The sequence below is a fragment of the Harmonia axyridis genome, chromosome 2 (genome assembly GCF_914767665.1).
Source record: "Harmonia axyridis chromosome 2, icHarAxyr1.1, whole genome shotgun sequence".
NCBI classification, from domain to species: Eukaryota; Metazoa; Arthropoda; class Insecta; order Coleoptera; family Coccinellidae; genus Harmonia; species Harmonia axyridis.
Genome location: NC_059502.1, coordinates 63497693 through 63521066, shown reverse-complemented (window position 1 = coordinate 63521066; position 23374 = coordinate 63497693). Strand labels below are relative to the sequence as shown.

The 23374-nt window shown below is 35.8% G+C and overlaps 1 protein-coding gene across 14 annotated transcripts in view; it reads left to right on the top strand.

Annotated features, from left to right (window-relative positions):
- The window catches only part of LOC123673496 (ankyrin-2-like), a 121201-nt gene that overhangs the window by 54506 nt on the left and 43321 nt on the right, over positions 1 to 23374 (top strand). For all 14 annotated transcript variants that reach the window (XR_006746481.1, XR_006746480.1, XM_045608012.1 and 11 more), the window contains exons 3-11: positions 1557 to 1689; positions 4405 to 4568; positions 9861 to 10016; positions 14998 to 15324; positions 17329 to 17605; positions 20810 to 20970; positions 21046 to 21249; positions 22272 to 22562; positions 23096 to 23251. Coding sequence is in view for 12 of the 14 variants with exons in the window: in XM_045608012.1 (XP_045463968.1) it covers positions 1557 to 1689; positions 4405 to 4568; positions 9861 to 10016; positions 14998 to 15324; positions 17329 to 17605; positions 20810 to 20970; positions 21046 to 21249; positions 22272 to 22562; positions 23096 to 23251 (1869 nt within the window). In the remaining 2 variants the exon portion in view is untranslated. The remainder of the gene's footprint in view (positions 1 to 1556; positions 1690 to 4404; positions 4569 to 9860; positions 10017 to 14997; positions 15325 to 17328; positions 17606 to 20809; positions 20971 to 21045; positions 21250 to 22271; positions 22563 to 23095; positions 23252 to 23374) is intronic.

Genomic DNA, 23374 nt, shown 5'->3' with positions numbered 1-23374 from the left:
TAGTTCTGAAAATAAAAGTTTTTCCATAAATTTTAGATTTGATGCAATCTTCTGTTGTCCCTGAAAAACCGTGAGATCGATGAGTTAAAATGAGTATTTCGGAAAGAATCCTCTGTTCGTTCCCGATCACCTTATCGAACTAACGAACTGAAATTTAAATTGGGAATCAAGTGAGCGTCGAACGGAAATTACGTAAACCGGTAGAGAGCCGGGAAGTGGCTCGTTCAGGTTATTCAGTCCGAATCGGATGTGGAAATACTCCGTTTTCATTCCGTATCCCCGCCACCAGATGGTTCCGAAAGAAATTCTTGGCAGAAAACTGAATGCAATGTGTCGTTCTTACGGTTTCTTTTACGAAGCCCTAAAATCTAACGACGGCGTAGCCACGTCAAATGGGATTTTCTATGGGCTCAGTCTACATACCTCTGTGATTCATTTCCTAACGTAAAACCGAGGTAACTTAGGTATGTTTCGAGCGTAAAAGGATTATCTCTAGAGAATGGAACATCTTTATTTTCTAGATGGGGATTCTGTTGTTTAATTGTTCAATGTTTTGTTAATCCGGACTCTCTTAGACGTCTGACAGAACTCTCAAAACTTCAGAAGAACTGTTTTTTTTCCGTGTAGGCCTTCTGCCATAAGATATTCCTTTTTTATAAGGACTGGAATTTTATTTCCTACGTCTCTACTTTCATTTGAATTTCATACTTTTTTTTAAATGGGAGGCTGTTCTCCCTACTGTATATCACTTTTTTCTTCTATTTATCTCCTCTTATCTGTCATTCTTATTTTGATTTGTAGTATATTTCTTAATTTCTTATTCTCATACTCTTTCAGCGTTTCTATTATCTTCTTCTTTTGTTTGTTTACTATTTCCTCAATAGTTTCAATTTTCAATTCTTTTCCGATTTGTTGGTTGGTTATGTACCATGGGGCGCCAACCGCTGTTCTGATTACTGTATTAATCTTGTCTTTCGAATTATACCATGTTACTGCTGCGTACGTAATGCTTTGTATTAGCACTATTTTTATTATCTTCAGCTTGTTTTCTAAGGAAAGTTTACTTTTCGGGCTGAGCAGCGGGTACAATTGCTTTCATTTGTTTCTGTTCTTCTATCTGTTTGCTGAATTTCATTCTTTCATCTAGTATAGTAATACCTGGGAGTACCCAGGTATTATGATTCCTTTTTCCATTCTATCGTCTGATTTTCTATTTTGACGTTTCTCACTTTTTCTTCAACTCGCACTCTGTTCCTAGGGGTTCTGATTCCACATGAAGGGAACAAGGTATGGCCTCCTAGCTCGCCTCACTGTGTGAAATTTATTTTTATGTGGACATTTTCCATCCAATATGATTGAGCAAGCTATGCGAAACAAGAAGGAAGTCATTTAATGTACATAAACATAATTAACAAAATTTGTGTTCTTCAATAAATTTCCATCTTGACAGAACATTTTGAAATTTATTTCAACCTGATCTGTCTTGCATTCTGTTTGACACAATTTTTCAGATCTAAATCAAGGAAACTATATAATTATTCTGTCTATCATTTCAGAACGGTTTGAATGCTCTCCATCTGGCAGCCAAGGACGGACACATCGAAATAGTCCAAGAACTTTTGAAGAGGGGAGCCATTGTTGATGCAGCTACAAAGAAAGGAAATACAGCCTTACACATAGCTTCTCTTGGTAAGATAATTAGTTAAAAGAAATTAAGATTATTCAAGATATCATCAACTATAAAAATGACAGAATGACAAAATGACAGAATGACAGGTGTGTGCGTGTGTGTAATCGGAAAAATCGGTTATTCTCGACGATGCTGCAGTTTTGGTGGACTGTGAACTGCTTTTGATGGTTGTGGGTCTTGTTGTTCCGGATTGTCATTGTTGTTATCAATTTTGGACTGATTACTTGCCATGCTTAATACATGTATCTATATTTTATATACTATATTTTATTTCCTTTTTCATTATCTCGAAACAAGTGTTTCTACACTTATCGAGACACTAATGTTTGTTCTTTGATATTGTTTGTGTATTGTTCATACTGTGGATTTCTGAATAAACATGATTATTATTATTATTATTATATAATAAACTGAGGTCGGTTATAACGACCTTGTAGAAGGACTTTTGTTTTTTTTTGTGTTTCTATACACATATCAGTAAATTGAAGGATATCATCGAATAGATATGTTATTTAGCTTTTTATGAAGGTATACTTATAATAATTGAGCTTGTAGTTACCTTCATTTGAATAAACAGCCTTTTGATCAGAGGTTGCTTTCTTCAATCCTCTAGGAAAATCAATGGAACTAATGAATGAAACTGATGAAAGAGATCACAAGAATAAATGTGTTGATATTCTGGATGAATATCTATAAGAAAATGGTGGTGTTTTCGTTCCTTGAGTTTTTAGGTGGAAGGATGAAATTGTCAAATTTATTTATTGGTCAATCTTCACCAATAACGTTTCCTATGAGTTTCATTCTGATAGTTCAATCATGAAAATAATTATATCAATCTCAGATTTATAGCATTCATGCAATTGCCACTGACAGAAGTCGGTAAAGTGATCGCAATCTTTACACCTGTTAATAATTGAATACGAATTAAAAATTTCATCTTGAATGTGATACAAAATTTTCATGGAGGACTTTCTTCCCTCGCTTTCTCTTTCTTTTTTTTTATTGGAGCAAAATTTTAAGAAATCATTGAAGTTAACTATCATTAAATTGTCTAAGACGAAGACACCTTTCATTTTATATTTGTCCCGTTACAAACAAGGTCAACATGTAACACAAACTTTCAAGAGTCTGGCGCCTAGATCTTATTATCTTATAGATAATGCGAATCTATGTATTATACTCAATGCTTCTTTCAGCTGACACAGTGAAACAAAAAAATAAATTAATGAAGCTGGTGTTTCTTCATTTGAGATTGAAGCTTATACAACTTGGCTTCCGTCGTTTTTTTCTGAAATTCGAGGCTTCATTGTAAAAAACTGATTATACATTTATAATTCAAAGTATTGTCCATCGCTGGCCACAATTTTCTCCCATCTTTCGGGCAGCGTACGAATCCCGCGTTGAAAAAACTGGTCAGTTTTTGGAGTTATCCACGATTCGATCCAATTTATTACAACTTCATAAGACCGGAAGTACTGGTCACTCAGACCGTGTGTCATTGATCGAAACAAGTGATAGTCCGAGAGAGCAACGTCTGGAGAATCCGTCGGGTGGGGTAGCTTTTCCTATTTCAACGTTTCCGAGTATGTCTTGACCACTTTCTCAATATGGAGTCGAGCATTGTCATGCTGTAAAATCAATTTATCACGTCTCTCGTTGTATTGCGGCCGGTTGTTCCTTAATACTCGACTCAAACGCATTAATTGTGTTCGATAAAGATCGTCTGTGATCGTCTCAGTAGGTTTTAACAACTCATAATACACTACGCTGTGATGGTCCCATTAAAAACTGAGCATGACCTTGGAACCTTGAATATTCGGTTTGGCCTTCGACGTGGAAGCATGGCCGGGATATCCCTATGATTTTCTGCGCTTGGGATTATCGTAATGAACCCATTTTTCGTCTCCAGCCACAATGTGATACAGAAATTCCTTCGTTCTTTGCCTTGCAAGCAGATGATCACAAGCAAACAAACGTCATTCAACAGATCTCGGCTTCAACTCGTACAGCACCCATTTTCCTTGTTTCTGAATCATTCCCATGACTTTCAGGCGTTTTGAAATGGCTTGTTGCGCCACTCCAAATGATACAATCGATTATTGTTGCGTTTGACACGAGTCTTGATGAAGTAATGCCTCCAATTCTGAATCTTCGAAAACCTTTTCTTTTCCACCGCCATTCTGATCTTCGACGTCAACTGATAGCGGCCTCATCATAGGTATTTGAGAGCATTCGATGAGCCTCAGCTGCTGATTTCTCCTTATCAAATCAGAAAATTAAAACCTCCAGCAAATGACGAGAATTTGGCTCGTAAGCTGACATGTTTAATCGAGAATAACTTTATGACGCAGACACAAATCGTCGAATCGATTAATAAGTTGTAACCTAATAACTGTTCTCTTATTGCAATAATTTTTTTCTCGATTTTCGTTTAACATTTCAACGACAATGTTCTCATCTTCATAAGCTCAAAGTCACTTATGTTTTTGAAGGAGACCGCAGCATTGTTGAATTGGCATTGAACAGTATAACAAGACTTCGAACAAAAAGGTGTATACAGGGTCTTTATAAATGATCACATCGCACTGGCCTATCTAATATTTTTAATTCGCTTATCTCAAGTTTAAAAAATACATTTATTTTGAAATTTTATCTTATATGTGTAGAATAGTTTCACAGAATATTTCATCTGATTGTATGTTTTCCATTTTCAGCTGGTCAAGAGGAAGTTGTAAAAATATTGGTTCAAAATGGCGCTTCTCTCAATGTTCAATCACAGAATGGTTTCACGCCACTCTACATGGCTGCTCAAGAAAATCACGATGGATGTGTGAAATTCCTTTTATCGAAGGGGGCCAATCAAGCACTAGCTACCGAGGTGAGTTAATTTTTTTCTCATACTCAATTTTGGAGGTGTTAAATGGATATTTGAAGGTTTTATGTCAATGGAGACGAAAAGATGGAGAAGCTCAATTCATTTTGGTTCAGTGATTTCAAACCTTCTAAATCGTTTTAGGAAAAACCTCAACACTTATAGAAAAAAATGCATTATAAATATCATCAAATGAGAGGATTGTCGGATGAGGACAGGTTTAAATAGCTAATTGTAAGCCAACGTTTTGTTTATTATTATTATGCACTGTTGATGCCCTAATTGAAGTGTGTAAGATTTTGCGTTTTTGTTAAACATTTCCCATTTTTTGCACATCATCAACTTATCAATAATTTTATTTTTTTGCATTGTGCTTGTCCTATTGTGACCACTTGAGGTTAATTTCGAATTATAATAGACTTATTTTATTCTTGTAGGCCCTGATGAAGTTTATTTATAAAAATAAACGAAACGTGGGCTGAAATTAGCTATTAAATCTGTCCTAATCCCCTCATATGATTATCATTCAAAGGACGCAATTGTTGATCAGATTATAAATATGAGTTGAAAAGATATTATGAATATCAGTATTTAAGTGTACCTATCTACTTTTCTTGTAAACTGGCTTCTACATATTACATTTTTTTCGTATGAAAAAATCAGTATAGTTTTTCATTTGGATGGGAAGTAGGATAAATTTTATATCAGTTTCACTGCCTCAAGCTACATGTATCGCCAAGATTTCGAGTTTTTTCCAGTTTGATTCTTTTAGGCTTTAGTTGGTACTTTGAAACCTGATGGATCGTTTTCTCCACATCAAAAAATCATTGCAGTATAGCAACCGATAGTTATATAGGGTGTTTTTTTTTCGAGGTATATAACTTTAAGTTGGCATTACTGTTCAAGATGGCGACCGATTTAACAGCTGTCAAGTGATTTATTCTCAGTTTGGTTTGGCAATTCATCATGAATAGTTTCACGATCATCAAGTAAGGCGTAGATTCGTCGAATGGGCCCAAAATGAGATTGCCGTTGTTCCCGATTTTCATAAGCGAATTTTGTTTAGCGATGAAGCGCACTTCTGGTTGAATGGCTACGTCAACAAGCAAAAATACCGCATTAGGAGTGAAGCTAATCCTCAAGTGTATGTCGAAACACCTTTACATCCAGAAAGACCGACTGTTTGGTGCGCTTTATGGGCTGGTACTTCTTCAAAAACGATGATGGCCAGAACGTTACAGTCAATGGTGATCGGTATAAAGCCATGATTACTAACTTTTTCATTCCTGCATTGATGAACAATGATGTCTAGGAGCTGTGGTTCAAACGAGACGGCACAACATGTCACACAGCTCGTGTCACAATCGATTTATTGAAAGACACGTTTGGTGACCGCCTAATTTCACGTTTTGGACCTGTGAATTGGCCTCTAAGATCTTGTGATTTAACACCGCTAGACAACTTTCTGTGGGGCTATGTAAAGTCATTGGTCTATACGGATAAACCACAAACCCTTGACTATTTGGAAGACAACATTCGCCGTGTTATTGCAGATATACGGCCACAAATGTTGGAAAAAGTCATCGAAAATTGGACGTCCAGATTGGATTACATTCGAGCCAATCGTGGCGGTCATATGCCAGAAATCATATTTAAAATGTAATGCCACAAGATTATCTTGCGGATAAATAAAATTCATGTCAATCGAATTATCCATCGTTGTTTTATTGCAATTTAAAGTTCTATAGTTCTAAAAAAATACCCTTTAGATTTTACAGTTTTCAAGAGAAGCCCATGTACGTGTACGAACGGTTTTTTTTTTGTCATTCCATTTTTGGATTTTATATATTCCGATAGGTTAACAGTGAAGTTTTCAGTTTCTATCTTGAAAATGATATCTATGAATTTCAACGGCTATCTAATGCTTAAAACTTAAAACAACTAATTATCAAAAAACCAGAAATACAGTATTTGGAAATGTTTATTATTGTAGTATATTTTTAATGGCTAATAATTTCGCAGTTATGAATAGACTATTCTTAATACAGTTTGAGTTAGGTTAGACTTTCGTTTAAGTACATTATATTTACATAAATAGTGGGGAAATTCATAAATAGATTAGTAATAGGCGGCATGCAAAATGAATATTGTTTGATATTCTCAAGATTTGGATCTTTCCCAGGTTATCAACCTGGTAGGCTAGACCATGCATACACTGATCGGAACGCAATGTGTACTTACCATGCGCTTGAGAAGCAGTAACGTTACATATACTGATAATAATATTCTAAAATCCATAACTCAAAAATTATCCAGGCTAGAACTTTGCGGTAAAATAAATTGAATTTAATATAAACGCGACAATTTTACACTTATGTGAGTGAATAATTTTTTCAAAATTCAATTATTTGATCTATAATAGTCTTTGAAGTATTCTCGTTCAAGTGTGTTTAAAATCTATTCGATGTTGCTAATAGAAAGCTTTTTATATCCTCTCGTATTGATATCTAAGTTTGTAAAATATTATCAAAAAAATACGCTTTTAGTTTTATGGTTTCACCCAAATTCACGTGAAAAAAAAGGTAACAAAGATATCGTTATTGCATACTGGAAATGAATAAATACTGCATCGTGCTATATCTTATGCTGCAGTGGAAAACAAACGAAATTAAGTCTTCTCCATCGTAATAAATAGTGACTCATGCCTCTGCGCAAAATGACAAAATAACATGTTTCGCGTGATCTTTGGAATCAACCGGTCTTTTTATGGATAATTACTATAAATTCAAAAGCTATTTTTGTTGACGGTGCTGCATTGCACCTTAATGTGAACATAATAATTCCGAGAAAAATATAGCGTATTGAATTTCAAAATGACAAATGTTTAGTTATCCGCATATCTAGATGTGTATACATAGAAACAAAAACAAAACATTGCAAGTTTTACGCCAGTGATTTATTATTTTCTCCTATATTACAGTATATCTCATCTAGCCAACTCGTAACATCTGGTGATTCATTCAGTATTACAAATGGAATTTAAAAAAATTCATAACTGATTAGTTGGGAACTTATTGTTATAAAAATTGTTTTTAGCATGAAACTGACAACACTGGTTATACCACATTCTTATCTATTAAATATCAAGTATCAAAAAATTTCAAAAAATGCGTGCCAAGATTTCGGAATACAGTTTCGACTCTGGATAGAGATATTAGAGTGTTCTTTTTTTCTTTTTGAAAGTTTATATTTTCGACCGATCATGAATTGAAGTTGAGTGAGTAAAGGGAAAGCTGTCGAAAGAAATCAAAATCTCAAACATCATGTTGCTAGCCCAAGGCATCCGTATTTTGGGAGGTGCATGGTATATTGTTCATTGACTATCTTCATAAAGAACAAAACATATGATTATGGTAAATCGTCATTGGATCGATTGAGTGCTAAAATTAAGAAAAACTTCTTCACACTGCAACTGCCATCTGTTTTCAAGATGGAAGTGAAAGAAGACTATCCTTGTCACAAATCGATGAAAACCTAGATGATTTCTAATTTTCAAGGTCATACCTCGGAATCCCCTGAATAAGACTTTTTTAAATTATGGATTACGTTTTTTTTATGCACTCCGATTCAAATTCAACTTTTTGCGGCTGTTTCATGACTGCGCGAGAATTTTAAAACAACTGAAATCATCAAGTGTAACCAAACATTTTCATCCATCTTACACAATAACAGTTATTCAAAATTAAAAAATACGAACTGAGGGTTTTATTCCGCATATATTTTCCAACCGAAGAACGCTCAAATACCAATTTTAAATTCCACAAAGAAAACAAATATTTTATGCGAAGAATATAAATAAGAATAGGTGTAGCGGATGACGCAATAGTGTCAAGGTCAGGCAGTTCATCAGATAGTTTATTCTCCGTTATTAATAGTAACTTCGATTCAGTAAATTTTTGTAATGATGAGACATGTTATTGATATTATTTTCATCTATGATGGATTACCAAAAACACTAATGTTTGTAATCACTAAAAATCATTTCTTAATCTGTGAATGTCTTTCGTTATATACATGTAACTATCGATTTTTATCTACTTGAGCTAAAAAAGCTCCACACAATTATTAATCTATTACGCAGTTCTGTGCATATGGTTCAAAGAACCATATTTCCCAATTTTAAGGCAATACTTTCAAAGCTGTTCTTGTGTTAAAATGTCTTTTCATTGAGGAATATATCTATTTCATTAGAATTATTTATATTGTTTTTAACAAACCATCATAGGTACGCAATGTTTTATTTTATTATACACTGTGTCCGTAAAGTATGGAACAAATTCATTTTTAGCTAAACAGACCATTTCAAGAAATAGTCCTGAAACACGTCGATTTTTGATTTTAATTTACCGTATTTTGAAATAATACCCAAATATACAGGGTGAATTACTTTCGAGTAATTACGTCACCGTCATTTTCTCAAATGGAACATCCCCAAATGGTCTCAATTTTCCGATTACTCTAGCTGAGCTGATTCCAAAAATGTATTACATGTTGATTCGAATAGGTACAGGGTGGACAAAAATACAATAGTTTTGTGTGTGCTCATAAAGTGACGCGTAACATTCTTTTCTAGTTAAATTGATAATATTATCAAAAATACTTATTGTCTAGCGGCAATTGGTTTGAATGTAACTCCCTGTAGTTTGTTACATTTTTAGATAAATAAAAATGAGCTGTTTCCAAACATATTTGGTACTTGTGGTCTAGCAGACGGAATATGAAAGAAATTATTTCTTATTTTTAAACATTTTTATTAATCTTAAAATGAAACAAACTACAGGATGTTACATTCAAACCAATTGCCGCTAGACAATAAGTATTTTCGATAATATTGTTAATTTAACTAATAAAGAATGTTACGCGTTACTTTATGAGCACACACAAAAATATTGTATTTTCGTCCACCCTATACCAATTGGAATCAACATGTGATATATTTTTGGAATCAGCTCAGCTAGAGTAATCAGAAAATTGAGACAAAATGGGGCTGTTCCATTTAAAAAAAATGACGGTGACGTCATTACTCCAAAGTAATTCACCCTGTATATTAGATTATTATTTTAAAATACGGTAAATTAAAATAAAAAATCGACGTTATTAGATAATTTTCAGAATCTCTCTAATGTGCTTTTTGTTGTCTAGTGAGCGTTCAATTGTTGTTTTCTTGCCATATTTTTGTTACCTTTCCATTAAAATTTCTTTATTATCAACAAACTGATTCAATGACAAACATTTCAGGATGGTTTCACTCCTTTGGCGGTGGCAATGCAACAAGGTCACGACAAAGTAGTTGCAGTGTTGTTAGAGAACGATACTAGGGGAAAAGTAAGATTGCCTGCCCTACATATAGCGGCTAAAAAGGACGATGTCAAGGCAGCTGCACTTCTACTACAGGTGAGCGAGATTCAGTGCTAATCATGTTCATGATCTAGGTCATATCGGTTACCTCCTATTATCGTAGAAGCCATAAGATTAAAACGACGTTGACAGTTTCATAGATTGGTCTGAATTGCCAGGCTTGAAAATATTATTATAATAATAAAAGGAACAGGTGCCTAGTAGTATATTAATAATAATTAATATCAAGTGTCAATAACAGTCTGAATATTTTGCCGATCGAAAACAATTGTTGTGTTGTTGTCTGAGATCTGTTGTTCGTGATGCTTATAGTCCCTTTGGTATGATATCATTTTTTGAATCAATTAATTTCCACTTACCTAGGTAATGAAAAATCAAAAATTATACATAGGCGTACAACTTTGCTTCCGCCGTTTTTTTACGAAATTCGAAATTCGTTTTATTGTAAAAAACTGATTATGCCTTCATGTTTCAAAGTATTGTCCATCACTGGCCATGAAAAAATTGGTCATCTTTGGAAGTGATCCACGAATCGATCAAATTTTTTACTTTTTCATAAGACCAGAAGTGCCGGTCAGCCAGGTCGTGTGCCATTGATCGAAACAAGTAATAGTCGGGTGGGGTGGGACTCCCCTTTTCGACGTTCCTAAGTATGTCTTGACCACTTTCGCAACATAAGGTCGAGCATTGTAAAATGCTGTAAAATCGCTTTATCATGTCTCTCGTTGTATTACGGCCGTTTGTCTTCCACTGCTCGGCTCAAACGCATTAATTACGTTCGATAACGATCACCTGTGATTGTTTCAGTCGGTTTTAACAGCTCATAATACACTACTCCGAGCTTCCTCCAAAGACTAAGCATAACCTTGGAACTGTGAATATTCGGTTTGGCTGTCGATGTGGAAGCATGGCCGGGATCTCCCCAGGATTTTCTGCGCTTGGGATTATCGTAATGAACCCATTCATCGTTTCCAGTCACAATGCGATACAGAATCCCTTCTGTCTTTGCCTTGCAAACAGCTGTTCACAAGCAAACAAACGACGTGCAACATTTCTCGGCTTCAACTAGTACGGCACCTAATTTCCTTGTTCTTAATCATTCGCATTAATTACGTACGATAACGATCGCCTGTGATTGTTTCGGTCGGTTTTAACAGCTCATAATACACTACTCCGAGCTGGTCCCTCCTAATACTATGCATGACCTTGGAACTGTGAATATTCTGTTTGGCTATTTATGTGGAAGCATGGCCGGGATCTCCCAGGATTTTCTGCGCTTGGGCTTATCTTAATGAACCCATTTATCGTTTCCAGTTACAATGCGATACAGAATCCCTTCTGTCTTTGCCTTGCAAACAGCTGTTCACAAGCAAACAAACGACGTGCAACATTTCTCGGCTTCAACTAGTACGGCACCTTATTTCCTTGTTCTTAATCATTCGCATTAATTACGTACGATAAGGATCGCCTGTGATTGTTTCGGTCGGTTTTAACAGCTCATAATACACTACTCCGAGCTGGTCCCTCCTAATACTATGAATGACCTTGGAACTGTGAATATTCTGTTTGGCTATTTATGTGGAAGCATGGCCGGGATCTCCCCAGGATTTTCTGCGCTTGGGATTATCTTTATGAACCCATTTATCGTTTCCAGTCACAATGCGATACAGAATTCCTTCTGTCTTTGCCTTGCAAACAGCTGCTCACAAGCAATCAAAAGACGTGTAACATCTCTCAGCTTCAACTCGTACGGTACCCAATTTCCTTGTTTCTGAATCATTTACATGACTTTCAGGCGTTTTGAAATGGCTTGTTGCGTCTCTCCTAATGATCCTGCCAATTCTTATTGCGTTTGACACGAGTCTTGATCAAGTAATGCCTCCAATTCTGCATCTTCGAAAACCCTCTCTCTTCCACCGCCATGCTGGTCTTTGACGTCAATATCACCGTTCTTGAAGCGTTGAAACCACGTTCCCTCACTAATAGCGGCCTCACAATAGAGTATTCAATGAGCCTCAGCCACAGAATTCTTCAGATTGAAGCAGGAAATTAAAAGCTCCCGCAAATGACGAGAATTTTGCTCGTAAACTGACATGTTCAATCGATGCAGACACAAATTGACTAATATTTCGATGGCGTTATGTTTACAAATACTCATTTATGACATCTACGTTTTTTTGAATTCGACTGCCACTTACCGCAACAGCTATCTATTGCAAAACGGCGGAAGCAGAGTTGTAAACCTTAATATATAAGTTAAAATTCTGCTACATGTAGGTATTAATATTAATATATTCAAATCGAAGAAAAAATAGAGTCATCATGGAAGAAGAAAAATTACGATATCCAACAATTGTCATCGATCGATACAAATTTAGTATAAACTCGATATAATGATAGATAAACAAACAAGAAAATAAACAAATAGATAGACTGACGAAGATAAAAACAAAATTAGAAAATAATGAAATGTCGGTAGGAAAAGATTTAAGCTCTTTATTCAATGCACATTCGCGTTTAGTGAATATATCTAGTTCATAGAGGATTTGAACAACTTTTTAATATTACAAAAATGTTTATTTATAGTTGAAAACTGTTTATAACTAGTGAAAGGTTCTCTTTGAAAAATTGAAACTATTATCATCTACTTCAGTTGCAAATCATAAGACATTAAAATATTACCATTTTAACAACATTAATAGCAATCCCTCTTATGCTATGGCTAATCATTTAACGGATTGACTTTGAATAGAGTTTCATAAACAGACTTGCCCATAGTCATTTGAAAATGTTGTTTCATTCGGAACGACAAAATAATGTTCTCTGACAAACGAAGAACAAAAAAGGTCAGTATCCACTGAATAAACAGTTATAAAAGTTCCATAAAATTCCACCGCAACTTCTCATTCTACAAAGATGCGGTTTCGTTCAGTGCAAAAGCAATATTTATTTTTCTTCATTCAAGCGCACGAAATTATACCGCACTAAGGTTCCGCTCCGTTATCGATTTTCATTCGTTTCATGAGCTCGGTGTAACGAAGACCTAATGACACAGTTTGGCTCTCGTACTTTTAGGTTACAATTGCATATGCTTATCTGTATTACATCTCTTTGGTAGATCCAGAAATAAATTTGTTGAAGTAAAATCTATATTTGATGGAACGTTTGTCAAAAATGTTATCAAATTAATTATATCGTCTGTATCGGGTGTCCGAAATTCGTTGTCTAGTGTTAAATCCTGAGACCTTGGTGGCCATCCAATATTTTTTGCTTATCTGAAGTACACAGATTATCATAGATAAGCACTTGGTTGATTCGCCGAGAGAAACTGAAACTTTTCATGATTTTATGGTTAGTTTGATGAGAAATTTAAATATCATGTTATACAGGGTGTTTCATTGGGAAACGGAAATACTTCACAGGTGCATAGATGGCACCAAGGCGGTTCTGGAGATACCATTTATTAGGTCTTACTTTCTTCGTAGCCGAGATAAAGGCTGTTTTATGAATTTTGCCCCTTTTTTTCTGAGGCCATATCAAACGAACCACCCGGTATATTTTCTTCATATTTGGCAAATATGTTCCTAATTGAGAGCCCAAACGTATCATGCAATAACCGCCTTTAAAATCCAGGTCCGGGTTAACAAAAAATTATGAATCGTTTGAATCCTCGAAACAACACCCTGTACATCAGAATTTTGAATAATTGTTTCAATATTCGGAAACACCACTAAAAACTCAACTGAGACCTGTACTTCAAGTTTTCGCGCAGACAGTTTTACTGCACAAATTTTTAACGTGAAAGTGAAATTTTTGAGAATTTGGATACCTGAAAGTGGTTTGAAGTGACTTTTAACAATGAATTATCGAAAATATTGAATCCATAATTATTTCAAAATTACTTTGTAATTCATTTTTACATTGGTTTTTCTTTTTATAGCTGTACACAATTTCAGTTTCTATTTATTGAGAATTGAGTTGCATTAGGTTTATATAGTATATTTTGAAACAATTATGAACAGAAAAAACATAACGGAATAATTAGAAAAATAACTACAAAAACGGCTCGAAATGTCCTCTATTTTGACATTTTCTTGCTCGTTTCAGAATATCTCGAACTGCTTTCCGAATCACATTTGGATTGTTTTTGTTTTCTGGCTAGCCTCTTCTATTTTCCTGATTAGCTGATCCCGAGTATTGATTTCAGAGGAATAAACTAACGATTTCATGTGACCCCAGACAAAAAAAAAATTGTGCAGTAATGAGAAACGACGAGAGAGTAACTCAAAAATAAAAACTGAGATGGTATAAAGCTATAGAGAGAAAAACCAATGTAAAAATGAATTACAAAGTAATGTTGAAATAATTATGGATTCAATATTTTTGATAATTCATTGTTAAAAGTCACTTCAAACAACTTTCAGGTATCCAAGTTCCTAAAAACTTTACTTTTACGTTGAAAATTTGTGCAATAAAACAGTCTGCGCGAAAATTTGAAGTACACGTCTCAGTTGAGTTTTTAGTGGTGTTTCCAGTACCATATCAACTATAAAAATACTGAAAAAAACGTTTTTTTGAATCTTTCGAATAGAAACCAAGATAAAACGAAATATTCGAAACGTGATTACTTTTAACAACGCCTTGTAACTCCTGAACGAATCAAGATATCTTTCCTATATCTCATTATTTTGAAAAAAGAGTTCGGTGGTCCTTGAAGTCCCTAAGTCTTATAGTTCTCGAGATGCTTGCAGTGAGCATTGAATTTTGGACACCCTGTACTTGTAGAAGGAATCAAAATGATATCATTGGATTATATTGATTGTTATAAAATAATTTCTCTTCGACAAAAACATTGTGCATTTCGGAAATAACTTTGGTTCAAGCAGATTTGATTGGTAATTCCATCAAATGTATTTTAACATTATATTTCCACTGAATCAAAATCAGGATTAGTATTGAACTCATTGCATTACTTCCATCTCCATGTACTCAATTAATACGTTTACAAATGTTACAGAACGAACACAACCCCGACGTTACCTCCAAGAGTGGATTCACCCCCCTCCACATCGCTGCCCACTATGGAAACGATAAAGTTGCTTCTCTGTTGTACGACAAGGGAGCAGATGTAAACTTCACTGCCAAACACAATATCACACCACTTCACGTGGCCAGCAAATGGGGGAAAATAAACATGGTGTCGCTTCTAGTGGCCAAGGGAGCTGATATACAAGCGAAAACAAGAGACGGTCTAACTCCTCTTCATTGCGCTGCCAGATCAGGTCATGATCAAGTTGTCGATATGCTGCTAGAGAATGGAGCACCCATGCACTCAAAAACGAAAGTAGGTGTATTCTATATTCTCGTATAATATACTAACTGACAAAGAAACTGCAACTCCCAGAAGAAGCAGTTTGAATTTTAATTTTTTTTTGGTAAAACAGAGATGGTATAGCAAGGAGTGAATGATTGAAATTTGGAGAAAAAACCAAGGGTTTAAATTTTTTTTTTAATGAATTTGTTGATAATGTGTTTGTCCGCCGCGTTTTTCTATACACTCCCCAAAACGTCTTGGTATTGATGCCATGAGATGGTCTATTTCTTCTTAAGGGATACTATCCCAAGCTACCTGTACTTTATGTCTCAGAGCTGCCAAAGTCTGTGAAATCTGGGGTAAATTTCTATCCATGATGTCCCAAACATGCTCTATGGGCGAAAGATCGGGGGATCTGGGTGGCCATGGCAAAAGATTCACATGGGTCGCTTTGAAAAAGTTTAAACTAACTCTGGCAACATGAGGTCGGGCATTATCTTGCTGAAATATTGGATTCTCGAGCCGGTTAAGGCGAAGGAGAACATATGGCTCCACTATTTCTTGAAGGTAACGCAGCGCTGTCATGTTACCTCGGATAGAGACTAAAGGTGACCTACTTGTATGTGCAATAGCACCCCATACCATAATGCCTAATTTCCGGTGTACATGACGCTCAACATCAAACTGAGATTCACGTTTTTCTCCCCGACGTCGTCTAACCCTTCTTCGGCCATCATGTGCACCCCTGGAGAATCGAGATTCATCAGAAAAGACTACCTGATGCCATTTCCCATTCCAATGTAGATGTTCTCTGCATCACTGTAATCGTTGCCGGCGATGCTCATCCGTCAGAGGTAACACAAGATGCGGACGATAATGCGGCACTAAATCGTTTGGACAGTAACATCGATTGTGGATCTCCTCGAACAGCTGGTTTGTTGTAAAATTGAAAAAAACTTGCAAAAAACGACTACAATATTTAAGTAACAAAAATTGTTCACATGAAAAAACCTTCACGTTTTTTTCTCCAAATTGAATCATTTACCCCTTGCTATACTGTTTTTGAATTAAAATTTAAAAAACTCCTTTTGGGTGTTGCAGTTTCTTTGTCAGTTAGAATATACCTATCACTGTTGAACCCTGAAGATAGCGAGTTGAAACAACAAATATTGAATTCAGCAGCAGTTTCTGTGAATTCAGTTACTCCTCAAGCCAGCGGTATTTTCATCAATAATTGTAATAATTGAACTTTCTCTTTCAATATTAAATACATTTAATTCAATTTGTTTGTGAACTATTTCATTATTTCAATGAATAGGTATTTAGTCATATAGTCATAAGTGAGTGATTCACATAGTATTTTGTTTATCTTAGCAACCAGTAAAAATAATTCACCGATCTAGCAACAAACGCGATAACTAATGAACAAAAGTCGTCCTATCGTGCAAAATAGTATATTGTGCAACAAGTGGGGTTAGACCAACTTTTCTCGCGAGTATGGAAGGAGCGAGAAAAGGACTTTCTCCACATGTTGCATACTATACTTTTCCTACAACTGCACAAATTTCAATAATTCAAGTAATCGACTTGATTCAAATCGAAATGGCCTTCGTTGACAGTATGCGCTAATTTATTGCGTTTCCATAGAAACGACTCAAAAGCCCAATTTCATTGGTCTACCAAGCGAGGTGTGGGCAAAGTGCAGTGAGAAATAATATTTCCCACAGTATGAGCAATACATAGTTTTGCAATTGAGTAAGTTATGAAGAATACGCTACTTTTCGTAGCAGTTGTAGGAAAAGTATATTTACGCTTGTTTCTGAGCATACTTTTGTCTGTTTCCATGGATATATGGTCATTTCATTGAATATCACTACCTATGCCTGTCTTCTAGTCGTTAGAGTTGAAAAATTTGAAATTTGGGGTTACCAATATTTCAAGACCTCTTACCTATGCTTCAGACATCGTTTTTAATGATGTTTCGCCCTTACCTCATATAATTTAACTTTATTTAACGACCCATTTTTGATAAAGAATGGATTGGCACCACTTCACATGGCAGCTCAAGGGGAACACGTAGATGCAGCAAGAATTCTCCTTTATCATGGTGCTCCAGTTGATGAAGTCACAGTGGACTACCTGACAGCTCTCCACGTAGCAGCTCACTGTGGTCACGTTAGGGTCGCTAAGTTACTCTTGGAAAGGGGAGCAGATCCGAATGCTAGAGCACTGAATGGATTCACCCCCCTTCACATTGCATGCAAAAAGAACAGGATCAAGATGGTGGAGCTTCTGCTGAAACATGGAGCGAGTAAGTTCAAGTTATGTATTTCGTTTTTTTTTCAGGCAAAATATGATCTTCGAATAAATTACGCCACTTTTTTTTTAACCCTCTCTTTATTTCAAAATATGAACAACATAGAGTGAAACAACGTGAAATCATTTGAAAGATTTAGAATTCATTTCCATGTGATGCCATATTAACCTTAATAAAGGGTGTTTTTTTTAGAGCTATATAACTTTAAAATGCAATAAAACAATGATGGATTATTCGATTGACATGAATTTTATTTATCAGCAAGATAGGCTGGTTTTAGTGTCACGCTGACCGTCGGCGCTGACAGGCTAATATGTATGATTTCTTATGAAGCGTTTTAGAATAACGCTGACGGCTCAGCGCTGATCACCGTCAGCGCTGAGGAATCGAGCGCGTACGCGCCACGCGTCAGCGCCGCTGACCAGGCCACGCTGACGCGCTACCGAGCTCAGGGAGCGTTACTGTGTTACGTAAAACGTACGCGCTGACGGGGATAGTCCACGCAACAATGAATCGCGATATTGATACTGGTTTTTTGATTGAAGTTGTGGTTTGACTGTGGCATGACTGTACCTCACGACGTTCAGCGTAACTCTGAAACGAGTTTCTACGCGCTGAGCGCTACGCGCGTAGGCTTCAGCGCTGACGGTCAGCGTGACTCTAAAACCAGCCCTAATCTTGTGGCATTACATTTTAAATATAATTTCTGGCATATAGCCGCTACGACTGGCTCGGATGTAGTCTAATCTGGACGTCCAATTTTCGATGACTTTTTCCAACATTTGTGGCCGTATATCGGCAATAACACGGCGAATGTTGTCTTCCAAATGGTCAAGGGTTTGTGGTTTATCCGCATAGACCAATGACTTTACATAGCCCCACAGAGAGTAGTCTAAAGGTGTTAAATCACAAGATCTTGGAGGCCAATTCAGAGGTCCAAAACGTGAAATTAGGCGGTCACCAAACGTATTTTTCAATAAATCGATTGTGGCACGTGCTGTGTGACATGTTGCGCCGTCTTGTTGGAACCTCAACTCCTGGACATCATGTTTGTTCAATTCAGGAATGGAACAGTTAGTAATCATGGCTCTATACCGATCATCATTGACTGTAACGTTCTGGCCTTCATCGTTTTTGAAGAAGTACGGACCAATGATTTCACCAGCTCATAAAGCGCACCAAACAGTCAGTTGTTTCTGGATGTAACGGTGTTTCGACATACACTTGAGGATTAGCTTCACTCCAAATGCTGCAGTTTTGTTTGCTGACGTAGCCATTCAACCAGAAGTGCGCTTCATCGCTAAACGATAAAATGGACGTAGTGCGCGATACGTATTCCGCACAGAACCATTATTTTCGAAATGAAATTGCACTATTTGCAAGCGTTGTTCAGGCGTGAGTCTATTCACGATGAATTGCCAAACCAAACTGAGAATAAATCACTTGTCAGCTGTTGAATCGGTCGCCATTTTGAACAAAAATGCCAACTTAAAGTTATATACTTCGAAAAAAAACACCCTATATTAAAATACTCTGAGATTGAGTATGGTTTTGAATCAATCAACTTCTCCTTTTTTAAACTGGGATGTTTCTCATTCAAGCTCAATCTGTGCTTTGGATAACGTGAGTCAAGAGTTCTTGTCTGATAATCATGAGATCAATAAATGAATGAGCAAATAAATATTCAATGTACTGACTACTTGTGACATAATCGAATATAATTTTCTCCTGAGCTTCCGAATGCTGTACATCGATGCTCAATTAGACACCGAATATTTCTCTATTCAATTTAAGTGAGTATAAAGAGCCACGTATTTAGCTCTTAGTTATCATACTGTCAGAACTTTGAAATGTGTTCAAATGGTGGGTAGATTGCTCTTTTGCAAGAAAAATAATTATTCTTCTATTTGTTTATTAATCTATCAAATGATTTTTCGAGCACTCCAGATTCAGAGTATATTAATCGTAAATGTAACTTTGACGTTTGCAAGAAAAAATTGAAATTTTCCGGACAAATTTTGGAGCGACTTCATTTTACTAATTTCTCTAATTGAAATGTTGTTAGGATTGAGTTAGTGATGAAACTTAGTACGTAAAGAAGTTGATATTAGATAAAAATAATAGAAATGTGGGAAGAACTGACGAGAAATCAGGAGCTTTTGAGGGCTCGTTCATTCATGCAATAATTTCGGAAATAGAAACTAGAAAAATATATACATAGAGGTATATATGATATCATTATAAAATAAATATAAATAAGGTACTTGTGAAATTTAGCATCAACATTCAAATGATCATTTCACATATATTCATACAAAATTTCAATTTAGTCGGATCTGTCGTTAAGGAATATTTTTTATATTCTGCTTGCACTTTCTATGATTCTGATTTGCAGCCAAATATCCTAGAGCCGAACCTGGCATTCAGCATCTATAAGTGGGTACATCGATTCAATACAGATTTCAAATCTCCGCAATAAATCTATAAACGCGAATACTGCACTTGCACTGCGCCCCAAGTTCCAACACAACATTTCATAATGCATTTCAGGAATTTCAAGTATTAACAATGTTAATATCACAGTTTCCGGAACTTGCAGAAATCAACTGGAATACTCGTATAATAACTCGATACCGTTTTACCGAAGGGTCATATTTTGGTATTATTCCAATTCTAAACATTAGAAAAGGATTAATAGTCCTAAGGTATATTGCCGCAGTAACGAGATTTATGTCTGAGAAGTAGAAGTTGTCTAAAACATCGAAAAAATGCAAATTGAATGATCGCAAGAACTGGTATTCGATTCTCTCTATTATAAGTCATAATTCGTAAATCATTGTATTCACTACTCTCATATGTAATACGTAGACATCATTTGCTAAAGACATTTTTCGCATATTATTTTGATTTTTAGTTGAGACATTGAATAGAAGTTGATATTATTATAAATCTACGAAGTCGTTCACAGAAAAAGAATTCACGAAAAGAAATGTCACAACTCGTTGAAAACACTGTTTGATGTATTTTGCTAAAAAATAAGATGCATAGAATACCTATGCATCTTACTAAAAAATTATATATTATGTGTATTTTGATTATTTTGACAAATGTCATCAGATTACATTTGTCAAAATAATCAAAATACACATAATATATACTTTTTTATAGTTTGATTTTTCTAATTATACATATTTTTAGGTATAAGTGCAACTACGGAGAGTGGTCTCACTCCTCTACACGTCGCTAGTTTTATGGGATGCATGAATATAGTAATTTATTTGCTACAACACGATGCTAGTCCAGACATACCCACAGTACGTGGAGAAACACCTCTCCATTTGGCAGCTAGAGCAAATCAGGTACACTATTTCCATTTCTAGACACAATTTCAATTCGATGATGAAATATTTATACATACCATTCATTTTTTGTAGACTGACATCATCAGAATATTGCTGAGGAATGGTGCAGCTGTTGATGCTAAAGCTAGAGAAGAACAGACTCCACTCCATGTGGCATCTAGGCTGGGTAATGTCGATATTGTCATGTTGCTGCTTCAACATGGAGCCAAACCACAGGCGACCACGAAAGATCTATATACTCCTTTACACATAGCTGCTAAAGAAGGTCAAGAAGAGGTAGGTAATTGATCCAATTACATTATGCCCTATTATAAAGGGTGTTTTTTTTAGAGGTATAAAACTTTAAATAGCAATAAAACAACGATGGATTATTCGATTGACATGAATTTTATTTATCCGCAAGATAATCTTGTGGCATTACATTTTAAATATGATTTCTGGCATATGACCGCCACGGCTGGCTCGGATGTAGTCCAATCTGGACGTCTAATTTTCGATTACTTTTTCCAACATTTGTGGCCGTATATCGGCAAAAACATGGCGAATGTTGTCTTCCAAATGGTCAAGGGTTTGTGGCTCATCCGTATAGACCAATGACTTTACATAGCCCCACAGAAAGTAGTCAAGCGGTGTTAAATCACAAGATCTTGGAGGCAAATTCACAGGTCCAAAACCTGAAATTAGGCGGTCACCAAACGTGTCTTTCAATGAATCGATTGTGGCACGAGCTGTGTGACATGTTGCACCGTCTTGTTGGAACCATAGCTCCTGGACATCATAGTTGTTCAATTCAGGAATGAAAAAAATAGTAATCATGGCTCTATACCGATCACCATTGACTGTAACGTTCTGGCCATCATCGTTTTTGAAGAAGTACGGACCAATGATTCCACCAGCCCATAAAGCGCACCAAACAGTCAGTTTTTCTGGATGTAACGGTGTTTCGACATACACTTGAGGATTAGCTTCACTCCAAATGCTGCAGTTTTGTTTGTTGACGTAGCCATTCAACCTGAAGTGCGCTTCATCGCTAAACAAAATTCGCTTTTGAAAATCGGGAGCAACAGCAATCTCATTTTGTACTATTTGCAAGCGTTGTTCAGGCGTGAGTCTATTCATGATGAATTGCCAAACCAAACTGAGAATAAATCACTTGACAGCTGTCAAATCGGTCGTTATCTTGAACAGTAATGCCAACTTAAAGTTATATACCTCGAAGAAAAACACCCTTTATAAATGAAAAATTATTGAATTTGTACCACTCGTTTACAAAAAAATAATGGATCAACCCTTTTTAGGTCGCATCTGTTCTGCTAGAAAATGGTGCTGACTTGGCAGCTACGACTAAGAAGGGATTCACTCCTCTTCATTTGGCAGCAAAATATGGTCATCTGAATGTAGCCAGGCTCTTGCTCCAAAGAGATGCACCTCCTGATGCTCAAGGCAAGAATGGTGTAACGCCTTTACATGTAGCTGCTCATTACGATCACCAGCCTGTGGCTTTGCTGTTACTGGATAAAGGTGCATCACCACATGCTATTGCTAAAAATGGACATACGCCTCTTCATATCGCTGCTAGGAAAAATCAGGTGAGCTATATTTCAACACAATACCAGAAGTGGTTCTCAAAAATTCCAGGGAACAATTTTTCGCGATTTTTGAGTATATTTCAGATCTTTATCATACTTGCTCATTCTTATAATTCTCTGGGTCTTGAATCAATGAAAGACAAAAAAAGATATTTTCCAGCATTTTGCGGGGTTTGTGAAACATCTGAAAAAATTAATCGCGGATTTGAAATTATTTTATTTGAAAAAAAAATGATTTCCTCCAACAACTTTAATTTCCATTGAATAAATCTAATAAATTGCTTGTTTCTGTTCCTGAATAGATACTTTTTATGACTGAAATGAAAAATTCGACTAATCTCAATGTATTCAATTCGATCGGCAATTATTATTGTTCTGCTTTTTACCGTCACTGCTATTTTCGAATGATTGTCATTCATACGAGAAGGACGAATCTCCAAAGGTTGGAGGTAATTGATCATTCAGTGTTATTTTTTCGATTCATGTAATTTGAACGACAATCAGTAGTTTTATCGAGTTTTATTTGTTTTCAGATGGATATCGCAACAACTCTACTGGAGTATGGTGCTAAAGCCGATGCCGAATCTAAGGCTGGATTCACACCGTTACACTTGAGTGCTCAGGAAGGTCATTGTGATATGTCTTCTCTTCTCCTGGAACATCAAGGCAATGCTAACGCAGCAGCTAAGGTTAGTACTAAGATAAGGTTCTTATCACTCCACAATACGAGTTCCTTCATGACTTTATTCTACTACACTGCCCAAAAAAATTAACGCACATTCTGAAAATCTCAATTTTAATGAAAGTTAACT